The sequence below is a fragment of the Sarcophilus harrisii genome, chromosome 4 (genome assembly GCF_902635505.1).
Source record: "Sarcophilus harrisii chromosome 4, mSarHar1.11, whole genome shotgun sequence".
NCBI classification, from domain to species: domain Eukaryota; kingdom Metazoa; phylum Chordata; class Mammalia; order Dasyuromorphia; family Dasyuridae; genus Sarcophilus; species Sarcophilus harrisii.
In genome coordinates, this window is record NC_045429.1 from 68450950 (window position 1) to 68470521 (window position 19572).

The 19572-nt window shown below is 32.3% G+C and overlaps 1 protein-coding gene across 3 annotated transcripts in view; it reads left to right on the forward strand.

Moving 5' to 3' along the window:
• The window catches only part of CEP350 (centrosomal protein 350), a 166676-nt gene that overhangs the window by 28190 nt on the left and 118914 nt on the right, over positions 1 to 19572 (forward strand). For 2 of the 3 annotated variants that reach the window (XM_031936976.1, XM_031936978.1), the window contains exons 2-8: positions 1108 to 1193; positions 3061 to 3104; positions 4829 to 4940; positions 5862 to 6024; positions 10421 to 11040; positions 13999 to 14112; positions 15966 to 16079. In XM_031936976.1, the coding sequence (XP_031792836.1) occupies positions 1121 to 1193; positions 3061 to 3104; positions 4829 to 4940; positions 5862 to 6024; positions 10421 to 11040; positions 13999 to 14112; positions 15966 to 16079 (1240 nt within the window). In that variant the 5' untranslated portion in view covers positions 1108 to 1120. The remainder of the gene's footprint in view (positions 1 to 1107; positions 1194 to 3060; positions 3105 to 4828; positions 4941 to 5861; positions 6025 to 10420; positions 11041 to 13998; positions 14113 to 15965; positions 16080 to 19572) is intronic. The other variant, XM_031936977.1, reaches the window with a different exon arrangement.

Sequence of the window (19572 nt, forward strand, 5' to 3'; positions counted from 1 at the left end):
ATTAGCTTGTGAAGGAAATCAAAAATGCAGGTGGGCATAAATATAGGGATTGAGAGTTCAATGTAATGGTTTTTAGTCATCACCCAGAGTTCTTTCTCTGGGTATAGCTAGTTCAGTTCATTACTGCTCCATTAGAAATGATTTGGTTGATCTCGTTGCTGAGGATGGCCAGGTCCATCAGAACTGGTCATCATATAGTATTGTTGTTGAAGTATATAATGATCTCCTGGTCCTGCTCATTTCACTCAGCATCAGTTCGTGTAAGTCTCTCCAGGCCTTTCTGAAATCATCCTGTTGGTCATTTCTTACAGAACAATAATATTCCATAATATTCATATACCACAATTTATTCAGCCATTCTCCAACTGATGGGCATCCATTCAGTTTCCAGTTTCTAGCCACTACAAAGAGGGCTGCCACAAACATTCAGCACCTTGAAGTTTACAAAGTACTTTCCTCAAAGGTTCCTATTGTGAAGTAGGTTGTTCAAATATCAGTATTGCTATTTAAAGTAAGTACACTGGAGTTTATAAGAGGTAGAAATTACTTGCTCCAAAGTGCAGCAAATGTGTTGGATTGGGAAGATTTTAATTCAGGGGTCTTTGGACTTTCTAAGTCCTAGCACCTTTCTGATGTATCAGGTACCGGTCTTATCCAACAAGCCTTTTTTAAATGGCTTAATGTGGCACAGTTTCTAGATTCTGAGGATACAAAGCAAAAAAAAAAAAAAAAAAAAAAAAAAAATTACTGCTCCCAAGGATCTTACATTCTCATCCATACTGGTAAGTTATTAAAAAGATACTGCCTGTAATTATCAGGCTATCTAGTTTCATTCATTAGTGTGTTCCCATTCACATTAGCTGTTCCCCCATTCATAGTAAACATCAGAACTTGTATTGTCGTAAATGGCTACTTTTATTGAAGGAAAAGTAACACATTTCCTTAGGCATCTATGACTCCTAAAGGCAGAGATCTTTTATAAATTTCTTTTCTGACATGAATGAAAGCCAAAGATAACATTTTTGGGGATTTAGATTATTTTCTTAATTTATTATTTTTTTTAACCATAATTTGACCTTCAAATTGAATATGTCTATTGTGATTTAGGTAAATTGGCAAAATGTGGAGTGGAAAGCCGAAAGAGGTGCCTTTACCAAACCCAAGAAATCTTCATAATAAGGATACTGTTCGAGGTATGGATTTTTGTTACTGAAATTAGTATATTGTTTAGACACCTTGAATATTAACTTTAAGTATTAATATAATCTAATATATGATAACATTTTACCTCATTTGGGTCAATATAAAGAGGTTTTCTTACAATGAGATCCAGTTAGATGAGTTGGAATGCTATGTGAGGCAATGTATGCTGGGAGTTTGTTGGTTTTTTAAATTTTAAGGTCATCACATCTATGTGGATTTTAGAGAGCACATTTATTCATTAGGTGGAAAAGGGTGCATTAAGAACTAGATAACCTCTATGATCCTCTCCAGTCCTTCAGATTCTGAGATTTTAAGAATAGTAACCAACTTACAAATGTAGCTATAGTGGGTAAAATTGATGTCAGATTAAAATGAATTTGTGGCAGGGCTTTAAATGCCAAATATAAGAGTTTGCATTTTAGTTTAGAAGCAATTGGGAAGATTATATCTTAGTTATTTCCAAATATACCCTTTCCAATATCCCACCCAATGAGGCTTGTAACAAAATTATGTAACAAAACAAAAATAAAAACCAGTTAAGCCAAATCAAGCAGCACCTCAAATATCTGATAGTATATACATTGTTTTACATTTGTAGTCCTTCACATTTACAGTGAAAGGAGAAATTTCCTCATCTTTTCTACAAAGTGAAGACTGATTATTGTGATTCTACAAGATTCAGTCTAAAATTACTTTTAAAAATAGTGTAGTGATTTAATTTGATTTTCTCTAATGATTAGTGATTTGAAACATTTTTCATATTGCTATTGATAACTCAGTTTCTTCCCTTGAGAATTGCTTGCTCATATTTTTTTTTGTTCTATTCCTATTCTTTTCTTTTTGTACTTTATATCTACTGATCTTTGTACATGTTGTCTTCTCCTCTTTCAACCACTCAAGTAAACTCTTTAGTTCCTTCAGAGCAGGGACTGTTTTATTACTGTATCCCCCTCTGAATACTCTAATAAGACTCCCCTTGTTGATATACTTGGCTATATTCTAATCTCTTCATAGATAAAGAATAATTGGGTTTAATTTGGAAGGTTTTATTATAGGATTTCTCTGTGTTTTCTATCCTCTCCTCTTCCTATCTGAAATAGATGTTTAATCTTCAATTGTAATTGTTTCATATAACCATTTTTCTAAATGCTTATCATAGATACCTCATCAGCTCATGAAATAGTCTTTCTTCTTGCCTCCGGACACATGATAAAATCAATTCTGCTAACATCTTTTCCTTTTCCAAACAGAACCTGTGAAGCATTCTTCCATTTGGCTGCAACTTCCTTTTGTTTTGTTATTTATATCAAGAATGTCAGGACTAATTGATTCACTTCCTCCAGTCTGCTGAATGGTCATTGGACAAGGATCTCATAGTTAGAGTATTAAAAGCTAAATTAATAGGACCATAGATTTAGAGCTAGCAGGGACCTTTGAGGTTATCTAAGCTGGCCTCTCATCTTACAAATGAGAAAAATTGAAGCTCATTGAAATTAAGTGGCTTGTCACAGTGTAGTAAGGGCAGATCGGAATTTAAATCCACATCTTTTGACTCCAAATCTTATTCCACTGTACCTTACTACCTTCTATATTTATAGTTTGTCTAAAAACTGCAGGAGATTCAATATCCTTTTATCTCTTCTATTGTAGTGCTGTCACTTTTAAAGCTCAAGAAGGCTGTATATGACTAAAACCCATTTTTGTCATTTTGTTTCATGAATTGCTCTTGCAAAAGAAGTGTCACAGTGAGGTATCGCAGTAAAACTTGGTAGAAGAATTGTTGGGAAAAAAAAAGAAAAAGAAATAGTATATATTTATTTTAAATAGAAAAGTTTGTGTCTACTGTTTTCTCAACAGATGTGATGACATCATGGGATGCACTTTCTCAGACTAAGGCTGCTGTAAGTAATTTTCTCCTTTTCTTTATTTAAAATGATTATAATATACTTGATTTTTTTTGTGTGTGTTGTACTATAAATTAAAGAGGTTTTACAATAATAGTTTTAATTATTCCTTTTGAGACCTACAGAGATCATCTTTTAATACTTGTAAGAGTGATTAAACTTAATGTTTTTTCATATTTTCACATTTGTTAAAAATACTATGAAAAATTTAAGGATACAGGGATATGATCAATTAGCAGAGAAGCAAACAGATGGCAGAAAGGGATATACCTGATCAGTCAGCCAAAAAGCAATCAGATGAGAGAAAGGGATTACAATTGGGGAGAATACAGGTTTTTTAACCCAACAGTTGGTGATATAAAAAAGGTTGATTCACACTTTACTCTATATGTGTAACCTAACTTTTATTTCATATATAATGTCTTTTGTCAACCATGAAAACATAACTTGTGCTCATATCCACAGAAAGAAATCTCGGTTATCTAGTCAAAAATCTTGCTTTGCTGAATAGTTTTTTCATCATGACTATCTAAAGAATGTACCACATAGAATATCAGTATAATGTGTACCATGCCATTTCAGATAGTTTCTATTCTAAAAAAAAAATCAACAATAAAAAGTTCAAAACCCAAATAAAAAAACAAAGTCTTTGGCACATTTTAGATGTTAACTTTCCCCCCCCAAAACCCCCTAAATTTGAATGTTTTGTAATTTGATTCTTTTACATTTGCAGTAAAATATAATTTTAAAATTAAAATTGTAAGTTTTCCTGTGTACTTCCTACTTGAAAGAAGGCTGTTATTAAGTGCTCTGCAAACCTTAAAGTTATTTTTTTTTCCAGCAATTTTTTTTTTATTTTTTTATTTTTTTTTATTTAATAGCCTTTTATTTACAGGATATATACATGGGTAACTTTACAGCATTAACAATTGCCAAACCTCTTGTTCCAATTTTTCACCTCTTACCCCCCCCACCCCCTCCCCTAGATGGCAGGATGACCAGTAAATGTTAAATATATTAAAATATAAATTAGATACACAATAAGTATACCTGACCAAAACGTTATTTTGCTGTAGAAAAAGAATCAGACTCTGAAATATTGTACAATTAGCTTGTGAAGGAAATCAAAAATGCAGGTGTGCATAAATATAGGGATTGGGAATTCAATGTAATGGTTTTTAGTCATCTCCCAGAGTTCTTTTTCTGGGAATAGCTAGTTCAGTTCATCACTGCTCCATTAGAAATGATTTGGTTGATCTCGTTGCTGAGGATGGCCTGATCCATCAGAACTGGTCATCATCTAGTATTGTTGTTGAAGTATATAATGATCTCCTGGTCCTGCTCATTTCACTCAGCATCAGTTCGTGTAAGTCTCTCCAGGCCTTTCTGAAATCATCCTGTTGGTCATTTCTTACAGAACAGTAATATTCCATAATATTCATATACCACAATTTATCCAGCCATTCTCCAACTGATGGACATCCATTCAGTTTCCAGTTTTTAGCCACTACGAAAAGGGCTGCCACAAACATTCGTGCACATACAGGTCCCTTTCCTTTTTTATAATCTCTTTGGGATATAATCCCAGTAGTAACACTGCTGGATCAAAGGGACCTTAAAGTTATTAATATTTATTATTATTATTTGAGGTAGTTTTAAATGTACAAACATTATGATTTTAGAAATTAACTTGTGTATTTTACTTTTGTCTGCAACTTTAGCTGAGGCACATTGAGAACAAATTAGAAGTAACTCCCACCAGCACAGCTGTGTTTGATTCTATCATGGATACCAAGAAATCTGCTAATGCTACCAGGAAAATAAGTAGGAAAGGTATGTATGAAAAATCTACTTCTAGAGATAATGCAGGTAATTAGTATAAGCTTTTGAAGTTCATTTTCTTTCAAACTTTTCTTCTCATAGACTTATGTGCCTATTTGCTTTGAGCATTCAAAATTGAACTTTAAAAAATTCTCTATGGTCAACTAAATAATTGTAAAGTATCCTTTGGGAGTACCATTTAAAAAAAAAAATCATGGAGAATGATAGATTTGATTGGAATTTTTTCACCACTGAATTTGATTTTCTTTTTCAGCATGAAACCTTTGTTTATAATTTATTAGGATTTCACTTTTAGCTCTTTTTTGTGGTGGATTTTGAAATCCACAAGTATTTTGCCATCAGGTAAATTAAATGGAAGTTTTTTATAATTAATTTTGTATGGGAAATGAAAACTATAAAAAAATCTTAGTAGATTCTATCATAATTTGATAAGATAGGAATTTTCCACTGGTTTTCCTTGACAGTGTTATTTTAAAAATATTTTATTCTATACTTTCTTGATCTATATAATCTAGATTCTTTAGTGTAGCACATTCTACTCAGTCTTCTATGTTTGCTGACTATGAAGAATAAACTAGATTGGTTGTCTCATATTTCTTGATGATTCCCAGATTCTGATTGCTAAATGAATGAGAAAACTATTAGACAATCATTGGTAAAAAGGGAATGTTACATATAATTCTTTTTCATATTTGGTTTCCCTAGAAGTTCTTTTATGGATTAGAGTAATAATTAGTGCAGTAATTTGTTCTGAATGATTTTTATTCATTTAAAACTCATAACATCTTGCTAGAGATATTAACTATAGTGACCTAGAACTACTAAATAATACTAATTTCTTGAATACTAACCAATATAGCATTATTTGTATTATGTAAGTCATATAGCCTTAAGAATTTTCTTTTTCTTCAGATGGTAGATATCTAGAGGATTGTTTGGGTATTGCTCCATCCAACAAGGCATCCAAATCACGAAAGGAAAAATCTTCTAGAAGTCCTCTTCGAGCCACCACCTTAGAGAGCAATGTGAAAAAGAATAACCACGTGGAATTTCGTGAGCCCTTAGCTTCATTTAGGTTAGTGTTCAACTAAATTAAATTAATAAGTTTAGTCTTTAATATTATACTTTATGTTAAGACCATAATTTTCATAGCAGTTATACTTTTAAATTATTCTTTTGATTCTTTACAAAGAAAGATCAAAAAACCCCAACATAATAAATGCCATCCCTTTTAGGTATATGTGGTAGGGGAGAGGAAGGAGATATTAATGAGACCTTTTTGCACTGTTGAATTTGATTTCCTTTTTTATCATGAGGCCTTTGTTTATAATTTATTAGAATTTCGCTTTTAACTATTTCATTTTGTGGCATATTTTGAAATACATGAATATTTTGCCATCAGCAAAATTAAATGGCAGTGGTTTTACAGTTACATTTGTATGGGAAATGAAAACTAAAAAATTTAATAGTTCCATATTAGTTTGATAAGATATGAATTTTTCACTGATTTTTCTTGACAGTGTTATTTTAAAGGGGTAGTGTAAAGGAAAGAGAAAGGCATACACAATATGTAGGTCTGCTATGTATAGGCACTATGCAAGTTATTTTAAAAAATATTATCTCATTTGATCCTCACAACAGCCCTTTGAGTTAGATAGAATCATACAACTATTAAGTGTCTGAAGCTAATTTGAACTCAGGTGGTCTTGACTTGAGGCCCACTACTGTATCTACTATGTACATCTAGATAGAGAAGATAAAGGCATAGTATTATTAGAACATTATCTTTATAATAAAAATCTTTCAGGAAGAGATTTTTTATCCATTACCTGAAAATTTTATAACTCTTTTAGATGGCAGTTGAAATAAACTTTTCTTTATGTAGTGAATCAAGAACAAAGTTACAATTACAATTTTTTGTAGTAGTAGTCAGTTATTCTTCCAGAGCAAAGCACAGTAGAAGGAAGGCTAAGGTCAAATCCTGGTTTTTTTTTTAACCTGAATTGTTTCTGCCCCTGTGACCTTCAGCAAGTCACCTCACATGTCTGGCCTAAATTTGCTCATTTTTAAAATGGGAGAGTTAGACTAAATTATGTCTAAGGTTTCTTTAAGCTCTAAATAATGAGGGCCTACCAAGTCAAAAACCTTGAAAGTATATCTTGGAGACAGATCATCTTCTGTTTGAAGATAACCTGAACTAAATTTGGAAAGCCCTGTTCCTGGAAGGATAGCTAGTTACTAGATGATGACATTGTTTTACTCCATAGCAACTTATGAATGCTCTTCTAATGTTATGTCAAGTGGTTACAAACTAGCAGTGGATAGCTTATCTCTGTGGATGAAATAATAGATTTTTGTAATATTGATTTGTTATCTCCTTAATATTAATACACTCTTGTTAAAATGCTGAATCTTTTTAATGCTTTTTGCTGCTTTTGTCAGGTATTTTCCATAACCAGGAGTTGATATACAAGATTTATGCTATAAAGGGATACAGAGTAGATAATAAAGTATTATGGGTAACTCATAATTGACATTTTAGAGTGTCCAGCAGACATAAAATTACAGAAGCATGTAACTTTGAGTAGAGAAGCATATATGTGCATATTAGACGTCTGGTCATTTTGTTTCTTTTCTGAGTATTAATTATAATTTAGAACATTGGTCCATTAGTCTTTGAGTTCTTTTAATAATGACTCAAAGCTTAGGAATCTAGAAATGGGAATAGCTACCTTGGCCAGCCAGGACCCAGATGATGGGTTGGGTTTGATGACTTTTTGAGGTCTCTTCCAATTCCAAAATTGGAAGGAGATTTGGATTTGGAATCTGAGTTCAAATTTTAGTTGTCACCTTTATGATCTTGGGCAAGTCAGTTAATTTCTTTGTGACACAGCTTCCCCATCTTTTTTTTTTTTTTTGCTGAGGCAGTTGGGGTTAAGTGACTTGCCCAGAATCACACAGCTAGAAAGTGTTAAGTGACTGAGTCCAGATTTGAACTCAGATCCTCCTAATTTTAGGGCTGTGCTCTATCCACTGTGCCATCTAGCTGTCCCCAGCTTCCCCATCTTTCAGATGAGAAGGTTGGACTTTGTGACTTCTAAATTCTCTCCCAAATCTGTGATCTAGTTATATGTGAATTCTCTTTTTTGATGCTTGGGTGACTTGAGAAGGTTTCAGTGTTAAAGACAGGGAAGCTGGAAAAGGGAGATGGTTTTGGGAGGTAATAAATTCAGTTTGGACATATTTGGCTCAAGGTTACAACAAAGTATCTAAATGGTAATATACAGCAGGCATTTGAAGATAATAGAGTGAAGAACATTAGTTAGGAACCTTCTTGTGAAGAACATTAGTGGATGCTGTAACAATGAGCAGGGTGTTGAGAAGAAAAGTTATTTGAGAAAGAAAAGTCAAAAGCTTAAGAAATTAATCTTGGGAAATGTACACAGGGAGGAAAAGAGGAGTTGTCAAATAAGATAGGGAAATGATTGAGGGAGTTCTAAGCATGTAATTGATAAATTATTTTTCAGACATTATTTTCTTTAGTGGTCAAACAGGAACTAGAGAAATGGTTTCTGATTCAGTCTAATACCATTTTCTGTCATACCAACCTAATATTTAGAATTTGGCAGCCTTTAAAAAAAGAGAAACAATACAGCACAGTGAATGGAGAAATGGCTTTAAAGCTGGTGATACATGCCTCTGATATATGCTAGCTGTGTGATCATGGGCAAGCTATTTAATTACTATCCTCAGACAACTCTACAAGACTAGTTTCATAGTAGTTACTGATCTGCTTTAGTAGAGGAAGTTTCAATACTGGTCTCTCCTGAAGATGTTAAAGGTACAGAATTTTAAAAAAGAAAAAAAAAAGGATAGCTATGTGAGAACACATTATTTTATCAATTGTTATAAGTAGCAATTTTTGTCTTTTAGACTGAAGCATTATTAACCACAGCCTATTACTTTATATGCTTTATTTTCTTAATGATGTTATTTAGCTAGAAATTATTATTGATTTTCTTTTTATTATAGTACTTTCTCTGTATTCCAATTGTTTATATACTCCTAAAATTAACTTCAAATTGGGAATAATGAAGTTATTCAAAATAATACTTTTTGCTATTTAAAATTTAAATAATATTAATATATTACATAGTACCATGAATAAGTTTCACATAAATTAATTTCCTAAATAATTGAAATTTAGCCTAAGTCTGCCTTCCTTCCTTTCTTCCTCCCTTCCCCCCACTTCCGCCTCCTTTTTTTAGGGGGAGAAGGGGATTGGTCTCTCCATTTTGTCCAGCCTGGAAATACAGGACCCACTCATAGGTTCAGTCCCACTGCTGATTGGCTAAATTTGGAATTTGATTTGTAACTTTACCCTTTCCTAGGCAACCAGAGAAAGGGTACAACATATTATTGTTGGACTTACAATAGATGCTTGATCAGTTCAGCCCACTGTAACTTAGAATTCCTGAGCTCAAGAAGTCTACCAACCTTAATTTACCTATTAGCAGGAATTACAAAGGTAGACCATCATTTGTAGTTATTTCCATCATTTTAATGGATAATTTTCAAAGTATGTTGTACCGTTCTTACCACAAAACATATTTAAATTTTTCTTGATGACTTGGTGTCTTCATTTAGATAATTATTGTATTTTGGTTATTATATCTTGATAACTTCATCATTTATTAAATTGTAAAGATTTTTTCCTCTGAACTAAAAGACCCAGAATGTTTTGGGTTTGTTTGTTTTGAGGGAGGGGTTTCTTAAGCCCGCTTTTTGTAGTTTTTCTGTCTTTTCTCTTGAATTCAGCTATCACTTCTAGAAAGAACTTTTCTGATCTTTTACTGCTATTGTGGTGTTGTGCCTAGAGGGTCAGATAGTCAAATTTATTGAATTTGTGTATAAATAAAAATAAAGAGACTATAAGTGAGGAGACCTTGAAATATTCTTCTTTTTATAAAATAAGTTCATGGACTTGGTAAGGTATATTTTAGTTAGAAGTGTTTTGTTTTTTTTTTGTTTGTTTTTTTTTTTTTTTTGCTTTTTTTTTGGAATTTTTAAGCTTATTTTATTTTACATTTTACATTTCTTCTGTTTATAAATTTTTTTCAGATATTTGTTAACTGAAAGTGAATTTATTTGGGTAGCTAATATTTTGTAGGGTAATTTGATGATAGATTTTGTGTATTTGGGGCTTAGAAGTCAAGTTCTACAAGTTCTAATTATGTGTCTAGGGACTTCAAGGAAGTCTCTTAAGTTAGTTTCAGTATGTTTTGTTTTTTTTAGATTATAAATAATTGTCCTTCAACTTTGCTTTTGAGTCGGTATTTCTAAAGGACTTTTTTTAAAGCCTTTAGTCATATAGGTATATAAAATTCTAAACTCAATTTTGCTTATCTAGCAGATGATTGTATGTTAGCTTTATTGTCAAATTGACCTTTTTCCTTTTAATTACATCAAAGGGGGGAGACCTTTGTTGCTCCATCCAGTCTAAGTTCTAGCCAGCCAGATGTCAAACATTTGTATGTTTTGGACACCACTAAAACAGAAGAGGCAACTGTTGGAGGAAGTTGGATGATATATAATCGGGATGACCGGGATATACATTGCCAAGATTTTGACAGCTCTCAGTCATCTGCTGTAAATGAAACTGTTGTTAGGTATTTAAATGATCGACCAGCAATTGATGCCTTGCAGAATTCAGAAGGTTTATTCAGAGCAATAGCTTCTATAAGAACTGAGGAAGAAAAACCTTGTGGGTCAAAAGTAAATGAGAAGACTTCAATGAGTAACATAAACTGTGATGTTGATATGAAAGTGTCAAGGCCAAGTGAATCTTCTCCATCGTCTGCTAGTACTACTAGTACCAGATTAGACATCTTAAAGCGGCGACAGCATGATTCCAAACTAGAAAAACTCAAGGAGCGGATTAGGAAACAATGGGAAAACTCAGAAGATGTTAGTGGCAGAGGTCAGCATCTGGGACATGCTGACCAGCCAGTAATGATAACCAATGTTGACAGTGGAGTGACAGCAAAAGTTCGGAAAGTGGCAACAGCACCACCTGCTCCAGCATATAAAGGTTTGTATACTTCCCAATATGTTTTTAACAGAGATGAGCACCTTCTTTTGGATAGCATATTAAAATAATTTATTTTTCCCTGGCTTAACTTGTGGCTATTTGACAATAGATTGACGTAATTGATGGAGAAATGATAATATTTACTAATTTGTAAAATTGACTCAATTGAATGTTTTGCTTTGAACAAAATTTTTATTGATCACATTTAACAGGGTTATAGTAACAGGGTCATTAAAAAGATGATATTTCTTTCTATACATTGAAAGTAGTACCATTCTTTCTGATTTCTTTTTTTTTTTCTATTTATTAGATATTTTAATCATAATGTTTTAATCATAATATGTTATCAGGAACTTTTTCTACAAGTATTTTTACAATATTAAATACAGTTCTATATTTTCACATCAGTAGATAGTCCTTTTGGTGTATACTATATGCTTTTGTATGGAATAAACATTTGCTTAAAGATAGGATTGCTATTTTCTTAAATTTGTAACAACGTGTGTGTGTAGGCCTCTGATTTCATTGTTGTAATGAATTCTGGTAGTGAAACTCTACAGATGTAGATCAGCAACTGTTTTATAACTAATAATTTTAAAGGGTTGCCTGGGGACACCGAGAAGTTTATTTGCCTGTGGTCACACAGCTAGTATGACAGGACTTGAACCCAGATCTTCTTGATTTTCAAGTTTAGACCTTTATCTGCTATACCATATTTCTTTTCTTTTTTCTTTTTTGCTGAGGCATTTGGGAGTAAATGACTTGTCCAGGATCACATAGCTAGGAAGTGTTAAGTGTCTGAGGTGAGATTTGAATTCAGGTTCTCTTGACTTCAGGGCTGGGGCTCTATCCACTGCACCATCTAGTTGCCTCTATACCATATTTCTTCCTGTGGCAATTATATTGCTTCTAAAACATATGTATTATCCTTAAATATGTTTCTTTAACTTTGCTTATTTGAACCTTTTTTCTTCCAAATGCCATTTATTGCCAGAAAAAAAATGAGAACCATGCTGGGGCGGGGCGGGGAGGGGGGGGAGGAGAAGGAAGAAGCAAGAGCTTAATTTATTGTTGTTTTCTTTAGAGGACAATAGAATTTTTTCATTAAACCACTTTTAAAAATTGAAAAGGAATATTTTATATATAGAAGAGGAAAAGTTAGAAGAAGAAGAAGAAAGGAGGAATGAAAATCAAAGTGGGATTAGGATATAGGCCTGAAGGAATGAATTTAGATATAGACATTGAAAGGTAAAAAAAAAGACATAATTTCTTCTTTTGACCAAATTATAATTGCGTAAGACTTAAAGGCTTTTATAACTATAGATCAAAATAGAAACATCACTTTTTGGTGCTTATCCATAAATTGCATGAAATTGTCTAAAGGCTGATGGAAAATTACTGCCCACTTTCCCTACCCTCAAACTCTACCTCACATCATATCTTTGCAAAATCCACAATGATTTATTGCTATTATATCCTGTGCATGGCTGTGGATTTCTGCCTCTTATTAGATGTCAGATTTAGTTATTTAAGCCAAAATTTATCCATGCTTTAGATTGAGTCATTTCATCAATTAGTGATTAATTCAATATGAAATTGACAAAATTATCCAGGATCTCTGAATTATATTGCATGCATATTCAGGTACATTATTTCTTCCTAATAGAAGGAAATATTCTGTTTAATATGGATTCTTTCAGTAATGAATATTGGCCAAGAGCAGACTAATTCAAAAACTATAAAAGTGAAATCTCTGAAATGCTGATCCATTCTAAATTAAGACTTTTGTATCACTATGATGAATGATTGTCAGCAGTAGTATGCTTTTAAAGGCTATGATTAATGATATATTTGGAATAAATTGAAGAAGTAGATTTTAAAAGGCCCATTCTTACATTTTTTTGACAAGTGTTGAAATCTCAAAGTGACAAAACAAAAATGGTGACCATTATATTTGAGATTGAGGCACACAGCATTTTGAGAATTTGCAGAGAAGGAGGAAGAACAGGATCTTTTTCCTCTTTTGCTAAAATGTTTTCTTTCTCTAAGATTGATGTTTTTTTTTCCCTCAGTTTATCTTTTGTTGAATGAATTTTATAATAGTTCTGCAGGTTTATTAGGGTCAACTCAAGAGTCTATTCTATAACTCTTTTCTAACCTTTTGATTTATATGTTCACATATGTGTGGATACATATTTTACATAGTTGTAAATTCCTATGTAGTCTTTCTAATTCTTTTCATTATTTTGCTTAGATTTTTTCATATTTTTAATATATCTTCATATTTGTTATCCTTTATGGAAATAGTGTACTCTGTGTTCAGCTTTTTCTCAATTTTATATATTTAGCTTATTTTTCAGTATTTTGGGGTTATTTTGTTTTTGCTGTCACATTATTATGTGTGTATAAAAATCTTTGTATAAGAATAATTTTTCTTTCAAATTACTTTGAAAATAATTTCTAAACATTGGATTAGTTGATTAGAGTGAACCTCCTCCATAGCTGAAATTTTTCTATCCTCCTCAGTTTTCCTAGAACTCTTTGTACTTCTTTAAAATATTTGAATGACACCTTCCCATGTATTTAAATTATTTGTGTACTTGCTGTATCTCCCTCTCCTCCTCCCCATCCCCATCCTCTGAAGAAGGTAAGTTCCCTATTAGAGCAATAACTATCACTTTTTTTATCTACATATCCATAAGGCAGAATACATGGTTGGCATTTAGTAAATGTTTATTGAAATAAGTTGAGTTTAATGTATTTCACTGTTAAATTTTATTTTAATTATGCAATTTAAAAATGATCATATGCTGTTTTCTCTTGTTGTACCTTATTTTTATGACAGTGTGTTGTATTACATTATGTAATTTGTGACCCAATTTTTCCTAGCAAAAACCCAGCCTTCTGAGGTAGCTCTGACAATTCTTAAGGGTGTTCTATCTTGTTGATTTATCACAGGCTTCAATCCTACAGAGACTAAAATTCGAACCCCTGATGGAAAGGTGTGGCCTGAAGCAGTGTTTCATAATATGAGTAGAGATTTATATCGAGATCTTGGATTACACTTTGGTGGTAAGAAGCAAATTCTTTAAACATATGATTTGAAAATTTTGTATGCAAAGCTAAAATGGAAACAAAACCAAAAAGCTGTCTAGCATGATATAACAAGTTTTTACTATCATTTTGTATCACTTATTTCCAAATCAATCTTGGGCCTAAAACGTGGGTTTCAACTACAGAGTGGTACAGAGTACTCTATATAACTTATAATAGTTGACTTTAGGGTTCATAATTCATGTACAATTACAAAGAATGGGTAGAATCAAGGATTACTTAAGAATATGCAGGCATAAACATGTGGTCTGTAACATTGAAGGAAGTACCTAAATTGAGGAGGCTACAAATTTATTCAAGTATTTTAGATTTCCAAAGTACTTTGAGTGTTATCTCATTTGAATCTCTCTGAAACCTGTGATAGGTAGGTACTATCAGTGTTCTCCCTATTTTATGGATTAAAAAACTGAGGCTGGGAAATGAAATGTTTGTGGTCACATAGTTTATAAATATTGGTGGGTGGAATTTGGCCCAGATCTTCCTCATTTTAAGTCTATTACTCTGTCCACTCCCCTAACTACCTTTTTTTTTTAATTTTATTTTAAAGTCTGTTACAGGATTAAAACAGGCAAGGGAGAAACCAAGCTATTTTAAAATGCTGAGTTGTAATAGTTTTCAGGAAGAGATGATTAAAATGCATTTCTTCTAAGTCTTTTTTATACCTTTGAGTATTTAATAATTTGTCATGATACTGATGAAAAAATGCTCTGTTGAGATTGAGAAATAGAAAGGAGATACAGTATAGAGGAGATGATGATCCTTAATTCCTTTTTTATATCTTAAAAAAAATTCATTAAGTTTAATTCTGCTTTATAGTTTCTCTTATTATTTTGAAACCAAATGCGTTAAATATGTTGTTACTAAATTTGATTACTCTTAAAAAGTGTGAGTTTCAAGAAATATATTCTATTTGGGTCCATCTTCTAGAATTTTTTTTTGTTTATAGATCAACTTAGGAAGGAATGCTATATAGTGGAAAAAACATTTGATCAAAGGTAAGAAAAATGTAAGATTAAGCAGGAAGTCTGTCACTACTTAGCTATGTGATATTGAGCCCCCTTAAGACTTCTTTCTTTGTGTAAAACATGTACTTTTAACTAGCTGATTTCTAAGGTCACTTTCAACTCTAGCAATCCATTATCCTCTTTTTTTTTTTTTTTTTTTTTTTTTTATCTCCTGATCCACTTTAAAATTGTATCTTTGTCCAAAATCATATAAAATTGCTGATTCTCAGCAAATTGTTGGAAGTTTTGGCTATGTGACAAAAAGTATCCATTACTTAAATCTCCATTTATGAGGTCAACTGTTTAGTATTTGTCTATGTATAGTTAAGTGCATTCACTTATTGGATGGGTGTTTTTCCAAACAATTTAGCTGTCAATTTATAGGTAAAATGACAAGATGTAGTTTATAAGGATAATTGTTTCTCTGAAAATTACCTCAAGAAAATTTTATCTCAGAATTTCAGTAATAATTGAACTAGAGAATACTTTTAAAAAATGTAAACATAAGATTCTGTTCTGAGTTATTTGAATGAAATTCCCAAAATATTATAATTATAAGCAACAAAACTTATTACCTCTCTGTGAAACTTATAAAAATTAAGTGGCTTTTCCATTGGCCTTACTAGAAAAATGAAATAAATTTAAACCCAATTTGTAGAATCCATTCTGTAGCACCTATAACATTGATTTAAAAATCTTTTCATAAAAAAAAAAAAAAAAAAAGAATTGATGCTTTTTAAAAAAAATTCTAATTGGAATGATAAAAATCATTATCTTGTGTTTGATAATGTGATTTTTACCTTTCAGAAGATGTCTCAGTAAAAGAGAAGCCTCTTGAAAAATATAAGGAAAAGAAAACAATCAGACCAGTGAGAAAAGTACAAAAGGTAACACAATCATCAAGTCCAGATTACAAATCAGGTTAGTATATGTTCTCTCATCAGATCTATACTGAGACCACATCTGTTAATAGTCGAAAACATGTGATTAATAAATGAAACAAAGGATCATGAGTTTTGATTACTGCTGTTCTAAATAGATCAAGGTAAGTTATGTTCATGCTGTGGATTATAACATCTCATGGGCTTTATATGTTTGGAGCAATGTGATTAGTTTTAACAAGGGCAAACTTCAAAAAGCTGTAAAAAAAAATGACAATCATTATTTTATAATATTTGAACTCAGTTAACAGAAATCAGTTCACTATGAGGTTTGCTTAAATTTGTAGCATTTATTGTGAATAATTTTGTTTGTTGGGGATCTTCTTAAGGATTTAGGGGAAAATATGTGCAATGATAAACCCTTTTATGGTTTGGTATTTATTGGGAATTCCACATGCTTGAATAGAAAGTATCAAAAGATTTTTGTACCATGGGGAAATGTACTATGTCAATGAAATCCATAAATGCACATTTGTGGGCCCCTAATTATCCTCTTCTGTGCAATGGATTTAATTAATCCTGTTGTACCTAATTTCACAGAGGTGTAGTCAGACTTCATAGAGACAGTGCAGACTTCAATGCACTTTACAGATACCAATTATTGCTGTTTTCTCTCTTCTCACTTCTCAGTTAATCCTTTGCTATCTGGTTTCCAACTTCAACTGAAATTGCTCTTTCCTAGACTTACTAGTGTTCTCTTTATTGCCACATATAATGATTTTTCCTCAGTCCTAATACTTGTCTATCTCTCTGCTACATGTGACAACACTGACCGCTATCTTCGCTATATTCTGGCTAATTTCTTGATGTTGGTTTTCATGACACCTTTGACTCTTGGTTCTTCTCCTACCTGCCTGACCTTTCCTCAGGCACCTTTGTGGTCTTATCCATATTATGTCCCTTATCTATGAGTGTTCCTTAAGGTTTGGTTGATCTTTTTTTCCTTTAAAATCTCTATCTTGGTAAATAGAGTTGGGCATGATGAAACAAAAGCAACAAAAATTTGTTGAAGGTATCATCATTCTTCCAGGCTCATAGTCTTGGCATTATCCTGGACTTCTTCATCCCACATAAGCAGTCATTTGTCAGATTTTTGCCATTCTTACCTTCATAACATCTCTTACATTTCTTTCTTTCTAATCAACCTCCTCCTTAGTTTAGGCCCTCATTATCTCTCACCTGGTTCATTTGAAAGTCTTTCCCTACTCTGGACCATTTTCCAAATTGCTACTAAAGGAAATTTCCTTAATTGCAAATCTAACTATGTAACTCCCTTAACCAACTCTAGTGGTTTCTTGTTGGCTCTAGGATAAAATATAAATGCTCCACTTTAGCTTTGCAAACTCTTTACAACTTGGTCCCAACCTCTTTTTTCATTCTCATTGTTTGATACTTCCCATCTTGTACTCTATGATCCAGCCACACTGGTTTTCTCTCTGTTCTTCACATGTGATGTTTCATCTTCCATTTTCCATAACTTTGTGTCCTCTGTGCCTGAAATGCACTCCTCATCCCTGGCTAATAGGCTCACCCTCTCTTCTTTTAAGATGTAACTCAACAGTACCTTCTGCAAGATGCCTTTCCAGTGATCTTCACTTGCTAATACTTACCTTGCCATAATACCTTTTGGCTACTTTGTCTTTATTTGCTTCATATTTGTGTGTGTGTGTGTGTGTGTGTGTGTGTGTGTGTGTGTATATATATATATATATATATATGTTGTCATCTCCTCCATTAGAATGTACGTTAATTGCAAGTAGGAAATGTTTTATTTTTTGAACTTGTATCCCTGGACTAGTTCAGTGCCAGGCACATGTAAAAGGTGCCTAATATAAATAATTGCTTGATTATAGATGGATCTTTGAGAGTCTTTCCAGCTTTAAAATTGTGACCTTGTTTCCTCATTTTCTTCTCTTCATGAGTTCTACTTGTTAACTTTTTACTTTCCTATTTTCCTTTTTTAAACTTAAATTTTATTTTTTGCTTAATCATCAAAATCACATTCTAACATACAAAAAAACATTGCATATGAAACTGTAAACTATTTATATAACTTGTTTTTAAAATTAAATTTAACATGGTAGTAACAAATGAAATTACATCTTCAGACTCTGTCTTAACTGCCTAGTCGCAAAATTATCTTGTTTATATGCCCTTCTGAATTTTTTATTCTGTTTCTTTCTTACATTTCTTAACACTTTCCATTAATTCAGTGCATAGATTTCTAGGCCTGGGCTCAGGAAGATCCATCTTCCCGAGTTCAAATCTGCTGTCAGATACTTAATAGCTATGTGACTTTAGGTAAATTGCTTATTCCTGTTTGCCTTAGTGAACTCATCTGTACGATGAGCTGGAGAAGGAAATGGCAAATCACTTCATTATCTCTGACAAAAAAAAAACTCTAAATGAGGTCATGAAGTGCCAGACAGTGATTGAAGAATGCTTGAACAATATCAACAGCATCAAGGACATCAGAGGATTGTTACAGGTGGCATAATAATCGGGAAAAGAATTTGTGAAAATTTTAAGAGTCACAAGTTTTGAATACAAATTAATATAATTCTTGAATAGGCAAAGCTTGTTTTTCCAATGATGTGAATAAAGACTTGTTTGAAAGGCAGTCATTTTTGAAGATGCTCAAAAATAGTCAGATTTATAATCTTGCATAATTTTGCAATTGCTCTCAATTGTTCTAGGTGGTATAATTCAGTTCAGTTTAGTAAACTTTTATTAAGCACATACTATAGAATAGATACAAAGTTTTAGAAGATACAAAGAGAATATGACATAGTTCCTGCCTTTAAGGAGATTAGTAAGAATGTATTTTTGATACATAAATAATTATACAAAATGGAACATGATGCATAAAAGAGGTGTAAGCAAAGCTTATGTAAGGATTGAAGAGGGATGTTATTAGGATAATGTTATATTTGACCTGAATTTTGAAGGGAACAGAATACCTCCAAGTAATAAAAGGGAATGTGTAGCAGATTCCAAGTATTTGTAACAGATGTGGTTGAAGAGTTATTAGTTAGTGAATGGTCTTGAAAGAATGACAGCAGAATGCAACAGCAGATCTTTCAGTGCTTTGTGGTCAGACTGGAAAATGCCCTGGACAAGTTCCTGAATGGAAACAAAACAAAACAAAACAGCGCTCTCTTGGTTGGGTAGTAATAGAACCATATAGTAGTTACTTTTTTTTTTTTTTAAATAAAGGAAGAATTGAATGGTCCCTTTGGACAGGCAATCCTGACTGTTCTCAGTTCCAAAGTAATTATTTTTCTTGAAAATTTTCTCTCTAAAAATGTAGGGCCAACATCTAGTGGCAATTTCAGTAAATAGTAATTTTCAAGTGGGCTCTCTCAATGATGGGATGGTAACAGTGAAAAAGACACCACCGAAGGAATGGTGGAAAATAAGTTCTTGGGAACAGGGACTATGAAGATGGGGAGTCTTCTTAGAGAAAACAGCTT